The sequence below is a fragment of the Ischnura elegans genome, chromosome 1 (genome assembly GCF_921293095.1).
Source record: "Ischnura elegans chromosome 1, ioIscEleg1.1, whole genome shotgun sequence".
Lineage (NCBI taxonomy): Eukaryota > Metazoa > Arthropoda > Insecta > Odonata > Coenagrionidae > Ischnura > Ischnura elegans.
In genome coordinates, this window is record NC_060246.1 from 68,679,121 (window position 1) to 68,689,706 (window position 10,586).

The 10,586-nt window shown below is 36.4% G+C and overlaps 2 protein-coding genes across 2 annotated transcripts; one reads left to right on the forward strand and one right to left on the reverse strand.

The window, feature by feature from the left end:
- Positions 1-2,086: 2,086 nt before the first annotated feature.
- On the reverse strand, positions 2,087-2,536 carry LOC124154292. The gene has a single exon (XM_046527963.1). It carries the CDS (start codon positions 2,534-2,536, stop codon positions 2,087-2,089), a length of 450 nt encoding a protein of 149 aa, XP_046383919.1.
- A 3,493-nt stretch (positions 2,537-6,029) lies between these two features.
- Positions 6,030-9,880, forward strand: LOC124162812 (protein lin-37 homolog). Its single transcript, XM_046539475.1, has 6 exons — positions 6,030-6,115; positions 6,576-6,654; positions 6,747-6,900; positions 7,144-7,383; positions 8,202-8,463; positions 9,372-9,880. The coding sequence occupies exons 2-6, from the start codon at positions 6,582-6,584 to the stop codon at positions 9,564-9,566; spliced, it is 924 nt and encodes a 307-aa protein (XP_046395431.1). The 5' UTR covers positions 6,030-6,115; positions 6,576-6,581; the 3' UTR covers positions 9,567-9,880.
- The last annotated feature ends 706 nt before the right edge of the window (positions 9,881-10,586 follow it).

The following is a 10,586-nucleotide window of genomic DNA, read 5'->3' on the forward strand; positions in this document are numbered from 1 at the left end:
TTAATCGGAACACGTTGTAAAGTAGTATACAAATAAAATGGAAATCATTCGAAATGAAATTGTACTCTGTCACTACGTTTTCAAATAACACTGGACGGCAAAAAATATTTTCCGAGCCCTGATACCATTCCTGCAGGTAGGTTCTAGGTAAATTAAGATTCTTCGGTAAAATGACCTCGTGAATCCGAAAATGACCTCCGTATTTTCCCATCACCCACCATTTTTGGGGGTAAGCCCCCCACTAATTTTCATCACTTTTGCAATAATTTGGAGGAGTAAAAAGGATTATATTAGCATTTATATTTCTTATTAGGTTTTTGAGAGGTTAAAAGTTCTGAAACATGATAATTAATGGTAAGGATGTAGATTTAGGGGGGGATTAGTTTTACGTTAATTATTTTAAAAACACATTAAAAATCCTCAACCTTTCCTTTTTCGCAATTTTTTTACTTATTTTCTTCATATTTCAGCTCCCATTTCATCTTTCCCTACCCGAAATATACCATAATGATGGAAAAATATATCAACAGCTCATATCAGCAATAATAAAAATATATAAGAACACGGTATAGAAAAAATAATGAAAATGTGTGCCAACAGTTCAGAAGGTACCACGCTGGCGCCCTCAATACCTCACGCGCATCAGCAAAGAGAAAAATAACAAATGTGAAGAGCGATGAATAACATAAATATTTTTTTATTTGATTTCCCTTTATATACTGAGGTAGAAGTTTCTCATACAAAAACCAACAGTAGGTAGAAGTTTCTCATACAAAACCTAATATACATTAAAACATGCCCGCATTCAACTTCTCTGAAAATCTCCGCTCTAAAATGTTGATATCTTCATGGAACCGTTCCCAATGTTAATCTGAAACTGCTCCAAAATATTCTATGAAAAGGTCCAGGTGTGAATGAATGAAATTCATTTTTAGTGATGTGTTATACCCCGCCTAATACGCTGACGGCCATTCCTCGACATGATTGACATAATCACCACTTCTTTGTCACCCAAAAAGTTCTAACACACGTTTTAGAATCCAAGCCAAGCTCGATTTTCTTTATGATTCAGGTGAAGCTTTCTCGCAAAGGCCAGTTTCTTACAATGCAATGTTTTTCTCAGGCACAGCTGTTGTATTCACAAAGGAAGCAGCAGTATTTCGTGAAGCCTGATTGCAGTGCCGTGAGCAGAGCGACAATGTTATCTCGGAGTCTTCCGTGGCATACAGAATTTGTGGATTTCTCCATTTTCCGGGTTATCGCCGCGTTTCGTTGTCAGAGGTGACGACAGTTTCGCCAGGATTCCACCAGGCATCTTCAGGTCGAAGTGGTGCTTTCGGTGTTTTTGCCGCGTATAAATCTCGATTACGTTAATTATTTAAAAAACACATTAAAAATCCTCAACCTTTCCTTTTTCGCAATTTTTTTTACTTATTTTCTTCATATTTCAGCTCCCATTTCATCTTCCCCCACTCGAAATATCCCAGAATCCCGCTCTCTCTCCTGGCGGCCGCGGTGTTGTTGCGTTGTTGGCCGGTAACCCTTGCTGCTGCGCTGCGATTGGTTGGATTTCTAAACACTCTCTTCCAGGCGTTGGTTATATTGTATCCGTCTTCTCTATTGAAATTTTTGGGCGTTTTGATGATCTCTATTGCCTCCCTTATCAGCCTGGGGTAATACCTCTTTTCTTTTGCGATGATTTTCGCTTCGTCAAATATTATATTATGCCCAGGCTCACTCCATGCATGCTCGGCAACTGCTGAGAGGTCGAATTTCTTGTTCTGTGTGGCCCTCTTGTGCTCCTGCAGGCGGATCTTCATGGATCTGCATGTTTCACCGATGTATGATTTACCGCATGAGCATGATATGCGGTATACCCCTTCGTTGAAATTATTTGGAATCTTGTCTTTCGGTTTTGGAATAATCTGGTTTATTTTTGTCACGCATTTGAATCTCGTGACGATGTTCTTCTTCTTTAGGATTCTGGAGATCTTTTCACTTACGCCGGCGACGTACGGGATGGTAGCGTATGTTTCTGGCTTTTCATTTGGCTGCTTCTCCTTGTCTAGGGTCCTGTTGCGTTTCTCTACTTGCGCAGTCTTCTGTTGTATCCATTCCTCTTGAGGGTCGTCATCAGGTGCTCCTTTTCTTTGGCCAGTGATTCTGCATCCGAGAGTTTGTAAGCGCGGTGCAATAGTGTTGCCACCAGTGAAGCCTTCTGGGATGGATGATGGTGTGAGTAAGCGTTCAGATAGCGCTCAGTGTGGGTGGGCTTTCTGTATATTTCGTGGCCGAGACTCCCGTCTATCTTCTTATTCACCATCACATCCAAAAATGGGATTCTTCGATCTTTTTCCATCTCCATTGTGAACTGTATTGCTGGATGTTGGGAGTTGATGTGCTTCAGGAAACTCTGCAGTTCTTCGGGTCCATGCGGCCAAATTACGAATGTATCGTCCACGTATCTTAGCCGATCGGCATTTGTTCGAATCTTTCCATGTATGTCTGCTATCACCGGGGATCGAGAGGACCCCATTGCCGCTCCTTCGCATTGTTCAAAGAAACTTCCATTCCAAAGGAAGTATGTCCTTTTTGTCCTTTTCTAGGAGATTGGCATCGATTTGCGCGTAACTTCGGGCCATTTGGTTAAACTACTGTAACAAGTGGTGCAGCAAACTCTTGGATCCCAATCTTAGCCCTCAGCGATGAGAATGATTTTTACGTACGCGTAGCATAATTATACCTACACTAAATCACGGTAATAAACACAACTCAACCCACATACTGGCATTCACTTGTTTAAATCCGGAGTAAAACAACTTCTACTGTTTTACACAATTTAAACTACTTGAAAGAAAGGATAATTGTCTAGTACACCGAAAGAGTTGACTCTGCGATCGCTAGAGACTCTTTGTGGAACTCCATGATTATGGGGACAGAATACTTTTTAACTCCAATGAGAATATAAAAACTCAATCTTATATTTTTCGTGGAATTAGAAAGTACCTATTACTTTTCCATTTTTAGCCGCGAACGCAAGAGAATTGCCGTCCATGCCTGAGCGGGCGAGGCATTGCGAGGGCCAGCGTAGTAAAGTGAATCTTCCCAGCTTTTGCTACGTATTTTAAATGTTGTTTATATGCTATGTAGCAAAATATTTTTATCATTACTACTGTTTCTTGTTGTTATATATTTTCATCGTTCGGGAGAGGATGATATGAAATGGAAGCTGGAAAATATAGAAAATACGTGAAATTTTGCAAAAAAAATGGCAAAATTGATCATTCTTAATGCGTTTTTATGCAATTTACGGAGGCTATTTGGCCACAAATCTACCTCCTTACCATAAATATTCATGTTATAGAATTTTGCACCTATGAAGATCCCTAGGAAAAATTTAAGTGCTGAAATAATCCTTTTAATTCCCCCAAATGACCGAAAAGTGATAAAAATTGGAGTGGGGGGGCTTCCCCAAAAAATTGTGGGTGATGGGGGAAAACGGAGTTCATATTCGGATTTAGGAGGTCATTTTACATGAGAAACAGCAGGAATAGTATTAGGGCCGATTTTCATGCCGTCAAGTGTTATCCATCAAATCACGATAATATTCACAACTCACTCAAGTAAAGCAATTCACTAGGAAAAATCCAGATTAAAACAACCAATACCATTTTACACAATTTATATTTTGGAAATAGAATCCTAGCCTAAAACACCGACAAGTTGATTCTAAAGGTATACTGAGGGAAGATGACGACAACTGTGATATTATTGATTTGAGAGGCTGATACTTTTTAAAACTCCATGATGAAGGAAAAAGTACTTTATAACTCCAATGGTTGAATTACAAGGTATTATTTTTTTTCCTTTTTCTTCTATGAATGCATGAGAGTTGCTATCCTAGTCTGAGCGGATGAGGCATTGCGAGCGTCAGTGTGGTAAAGTGAATCTTCCGTACTATTGCTACCATATTTTAATTATTGTTGCTATTTTACATAGCAAAACATTTTATCGTTACGGCTGTTTCTTGTAGATATATCTTATATCTGGAGGGAGGATGGTGTGAAATGGAAGCTGTAAAATTCAGAAAATACGTGAAATTTTGCTAATATTACGGAAAAATCGATCATTATTTATGCGTTTATCTAATATTTACGGAGACTAATGCCATCAAATTTATCTCCTTGCCATAAATGTTCATGCTTTACAATTTTTAACCCTCTAAAACGTTCGAAATGCTAAATGCTAACATAATCCTTTTAATCCATCCAAAGTAACGAAAAGCGATAAAAATAAGTTGGGGGGCTCCCCCGAAAATGGTGGGAGATGGTGAAAAACGGAGTTCATATTCGGATTTAGGAGGTCATTTTACATGAGAAACAGCAGGAATAGTATTAGGGCCGATTTTCATGCCGTCAAGTGTTATCCATCAAATCACGATAATATTCACAACTCACTCAAGTAAAGCAATTCACTAGGAAAAATCCAGATTAAAACAACCAATACCATTTTACACAATTTATATTTTGGAAATAGAATCCTAGCCTAAAACACCGACAAGTTGATTCTAAAGGTATACTGAGGGAAGATGACGACAACTGTGATATTATTGATTTGAGAGGCTGATACTTTTTAAAACTCCATGATGAAGGAAAAAGTACTTTATAACTCCAATGGTTGAATTACAAGGTATTATTTTTTTTCCTTTTTCTTCTATGAATGCATGAGAGTTGCTATCCTAGTCTGAGCGGATGAGGCATTGCGAGCGTCAGTGTGGTAAAGTGAATCTTCCGTACTATTGCTACCATATTTTAATTATTGTTGCTATTTTACATAGCAAAACATTTTATCGTTACGGCTGTTTCTTGTAGATATATCTTATATCTGGAGGGAGGATGGTGTGAAATGGAAGCTGTAAAATTCAGAAAATACGTGAAATTTTGCTAATATTACGGAAAAATCGATCATTATTTATGCGTTTATCTAATATTTACGGAGACTAATGCCACCAAATTTATCTCCTTGCCATAAATGTTCATGCTTTACAATTTTTAACCCTCTAAAACGTTCGAAATGCTAAATGCTAACATAATCCTTTTAATCCATCCAAAGTAACGAAAAGCGATAAAAATAAGTTGGGGGGCTCCCCCGAAAATGGTGGGAGATGGTGAAAAACAGAGGTCATATTCGGATTCAGGAGGTCATTTCACTAGGGAAGCAGCAGGAATGGTGTCAGGGCCGATTTCCATACTGTCCAGTGTCATCGGAAGAAAGTAAATTCCAAGAACCTTCTAGGGTTCTTGATTAATTTTTTCAAAGTCTTCGAGATTCGGGAAGCACATTTCCCCCTCTTGTGACTGGGAGCAGTGAATAACTTACACCAGAGGTGAGCTAGTGTGATTTGCGGCCGTAGGCGCCTCTACTTCAAATACAAAATTCAAATCTTCGCGCCAGAATTAGAGGAAAGATATCTTGGCAAAGACGCCTTTTAACATAGTTCAGTATTTACATGCAATTAAAATACCATTTTAATGTGAGTTGATAGTTATGACAGACAGAATATCTGTAGAATATTCTGTAACATGACATTTCCACAGTATGTGACAGCATGCAAGTCGGCATGCTAAACGAAATGAAGTACAAAGAACGCCGCAAATGCCCGGATGATGTTTTCCATAGACCCCTCCATGGGGGCCTTGGACTCCTCTCAAGCCTCAGCTAGATCAATTTCATCCTATCAATAATTTATTTCAACCGAAAAATGTAAATTAAGACTTTCCCATTAACGTTTGACCAGTAGGTTTCCTTATATCATCAGTACAAAAAGGATTTAAGTGATATAAACCATCCAAAATACCTGCCGTGCTGTTTTAATAGATAATTTTCTTAGAACTATGAATTTCATTTTTGAAACAAAATGCATCATGAGCTATTAGCATTAAAAGGGTGTTGCTTCATGTTTGCTTGCTTGCAATCACATTCAAATTAATGTTCCACAATGCGCTTACGTAAAGTTGCCCTCTGGTGGTAAAAAAGCGAAGTATTGGCGCATCTTTGTTTCAAACGTCGAGCGTACAAGAAAAGTGGGTCTAACTTATTACGTTACTAATTAAAGGTTTGTAAACTGTCTTCATGGTACCGTTATGAATTTATTAGTTGAAATATTAACTTATATTCGCTAAATAGTAGTTTTAACCTGTTGTGTCGTTTGAAATTTGAATCACAATAGTAGTCGCGAACTGTCGTTTCTTCCTAATGTATTGGCTTCTTGGATGATGTTATGTTATCTGAAGAGAGTCGTCTACCTCAGCAACTTTTGCAGTGCATTTAAAATATATTATATAATCCATTACGCCATTATTTCATTTCTTTTAAGTGATTAAAGTTGTTAAGTATCATAATGTCTCATGTTGAGTTGGCGAATGGATATTGTTTATGTACTTCACTCCCTACATTAAGAGACTAATGTTAGGTTTTTCACTATCTTTTTTGTGTGCTACTATTTTTGACGATTGGCGATAATCGTTATGGCTTATCGCTAACTATTTGTTTCATGATCTTTATATTGATTTCAGTTCACAATGGGGAAGAAAAGGAAGCTGACACCAGTTAGTCGTAACAGATTTGACAGCAAAGAAGAAAAGTCGCCGCTGGGTGAGATCACTTATGCCTTGGCTCAGAGGGTTAACTTTTTGTTGATCCCCTCTCTATCCCCCCTTTATAATTACTCTTTATTTTTCGTGTAGGAGACGATGTAGTGGCAGCACGAGATCACCTCACGGGAATTCTTCAGGGTTTAATTGACCATAACGAAGATTCGTCAGAATGTAGTCATGATGAAACTTCTGCTACTTTGGAAGGGTACTCAAAGTCGCAGAATTTACTCTTATCGCCTAAGAAGTGAGTAAAGAAGTCTTTACCAGTATCATTTTCATCTAAATGTCTCAGTCTACTCTGACTGAATTAAAATTTTTATATTCTCGTGCATCACATCAGTATTTTGCCTTGAGTAATTTCGTTTTACATACGCTTGGTTATTCAGCTCTCTTTTTCAATTTATTTCTTTTCGTGATTTTCAAGAGTATTTTTCTTAGTCAATTGTCTTATAACTCGTCATTTATAATGGTGTTATTCATGTTTTAGAGAAGGAAGTCAGATATCTCTTGGATCATCTCTAAGCTCAGGAATCCATCACAGAGGCCAGCGTAAGAGAAGGCGAAGGGGAGAAGTGACTGTGGGTGATGCTGCTTATCACCATACATATGTTATGAAACTATTTGATCGTAGTGTTGACCTTGCTCAGTTCAGGGAAGATACTCCTTTGTACCCGGTCTGCCGTGCCTGGATGGCCAATCAGCCTCGAAATACTTCACTTGCTATCACGTAAGAAATTGTCTGCTAAATCAAAATGAAGAATTTAGAATATTGTGTGTCGAAAGGTATTTCTATCCCAACATACGATATGGAATCTTAATGGCTATTCTTCTTTGTTATACTTACAATAAAATTATTGACTTTCTTATGTTGTGCAGTAGGTCATTTACTGCATTTCAAAACAGTAGAGGTCCAAAATGGGATCTTAGTGGAAATTCCAGTGTGACAATACAATCATGAAAGCTCTGCCTGCCATTAATATTATTGTTTATCAGTTATATACAATTTTAATATTCATCCATAAAAGAACCCATTGCAGGTGCCAAATACGTATAAATTTTCCATCAAATTTTGCTGTTTGTAATGCTAAGTGCTTTTATTTTCTAAATCCAGCTGAACCAATTTGCATTAGGTTTCTTTTCCATGATATCAATAATAAATTGTTGATGATAACCAAATAATTCCTTTTTGACATCCTTCTGGGAATATAAGTTGATGTTACTCATTACTCCTTGTAACTTATTTTGTGAAAATGTGGCCTTTTTTTTAACTTAATACAGTATTTTATACTTTTTGCATGTGGCACTAAATAATGTACTAGTTGCATTTGAATTAGCTGTGTGTTGTGTATCTTTTTCCTGCAAATGAGCTCATTTTTATATCTTAGATATACAGCGTTGTAATAACTTTTGGTTGTTCTTTGTAATATTGCTTGAGAATATTAAGAATCCGTCATATGTTAGTGTAAGTGTGAAGAATGTAATATGTAAGAATGAAGTTCTCTCTAGTCACATTTATAAGTATTCTTTTTCATTATTGCCATATAGACGAGAAAGGACCCCAACTCCTGAGCCACCAGAGGAATCAGCTGTAGCTAATAATTCAGTTGTCACAGGTGATGATGGCACTGAAAGAAGAGACTCATTGCCTGCTGCAATGCAGAATGGGGGTGGTGAAGGCAAGGATATGTACAAGCTTCCTGCTCCAAGCCCGATACCTCCTGGCAAATCACAGAGGGACTTACGGATGCCATCTCCTATACCATATGATAAAGACCCAGACTTTGATAACTTGGAAAAATATCTGAATGTAAGGTTTACCATTAGATTTTAGAATTCTATTTTTAATTAAATTGTTCACAGCTTGGTTGGTCTTCACATTCTTTGACTGTTAAAGTTAGTCAATTGAAGTATTTAGCAAAAAAAAGAAATATGTATTTATTTCATAGACCAAGAATATGTATCTACTTAAATTGGGTGGGTTTGGATTTAAAATGGTTTCTAATGATTTTTGATGATAGGTCATTCAAGCATTTTTTATTTTTCAAAACATATTCAATGATCGTAGTACCTAATTTCAATTCTCAATCAGGTCCAAATCATAATTATTGTCCTTCTTCATATCTTATCCTTAAAAGCAACTCCGCAAGGGTTGTCCAAAAGGGAAGGCTGCAAAATTTTTAAATAGATCATGAAGTGTGAATATTTTTACATGAAAATATCAATTGTAAGTGCATAATGACATTTTCAATTCCGACCCTTTGCAAGTGCTACGCCTTCAGGAAATAGGCCTAACCCTCTTACTCCCTTATGATCCTCCTCACTGCAGGAATGTGTAGTGAAGTGGTTGAAATGTCAATGATTTTTGCTTAGAAAAATTTGTTGCATACTTCAATTTTTATTTTGAAATGAATTTTTTCTTTTGTTGTGTCCCTAAATAATTTTAATGGACTTCTGTGGTAATTTTTTTAGTAAATTGTGTTTACTAACTTCTTTATTAACAGCACTGATGTTGGTTAAAGAGAAGTGAGGACACTGGGTTGATGGGTAGAATGAAGTGTAATGGGCCAAATACCGAATAGGAATATTGGGATTAATTAGATGGAAGTAATTACAGAAAGTGCTGTTTTTCATGTAAAAGTACTGTGATTGCTAAATTACCTTTGGTTCTAACTATTTTATATGCTTGATGTTTCTTTTTTTTAACATCTATTCCAGATTCAAAAGGATGGTGCCGTCAAAATAGAGGGTGTGTCATGTCCACCTACTGAAAAGCTTTTAAGCAAGCATTTGAATCACTGGGTTAGAGTTCGCAGGAAATGGCAGAAAGCTGCTCAGGAGAATGAAAACAGATATTCAGAAAGCAAAGTCATTCTCCAAGGAATGTTCAAAAGATGGGGACACCAGGGATAATCTTGCTGGACTTTAATCCTCTGGTATTGATATCATGGTGTGGTCCTTATTTCTTCATTTGTGAGTTTTTTTATCTATGAAAGAACTTAATAGTTCATTCATTAATTATTATTGTCCCTTGCTTGATTTTAGAAAAATGTATTATCTCTTCCAATATTGTTAGGCAAAAAGTAGAATAAACTGTCTAGGGTGTAAAAGGTATAAGTCACCCCTTCTTATGATTAAACCTCATACATATATTTAAATGTCTTTTTAATGCTGTAATGTTTACAAACAGTCGGAATAAATAAATTGAGATATCTTATTTCAAAAATAACAATTGCCTCTTTTCATAACTATTCACATGACTCACTATTCTATTCCTGTAGAATGATTTAGTCCCGCAATTGAAATTGTTAACTCTTGTTGTTTGCATGAGTAGTACAAATCCTCTTATTATGCTTCCTTACAACTTATTTTAGCAACTTTGGGTAATATATATGCATTTTCTATCTATGGATGTCATGACATCATATATTCATTCAATACTGCCCCGAATAATGAATTTTTATTTGGTGTAATGTAGACAAATTGTGCTTTCTAAAATTGGGGAGGGATAGCATATATGTATTTGTTTCACATTTCTCTTTAATTTGGAGGCAGAAGATTTTGCAATACATATTAAGAGACTCGTAGAAATAGAGACTTCTTTGTATAAGGATTTTAATGTAGGTGTCATCTCACAATAACTCAACTTCAATGATTACATAGCAATTCAACTATCCCACGCCTGATCTTTTGTGTTGACTTTCAATTACAACTAATAAAATGATGTTGAAGACATTTCAGCATTTATTTTAATCGCATGATATTCTTTTCTACTTGGGTGTATTCATTTCCAAGGACAACTGAGAGTATTGTTTTCAGGAGCAACATTTTTAAGTCAACCACTATATCCTTTTCTTGTGTAATTTTATAAGTTTACTTTTCATGTGCCTATTTACTGCTCATAAGTCATTTAATCTTGCAATCTCATGAGGT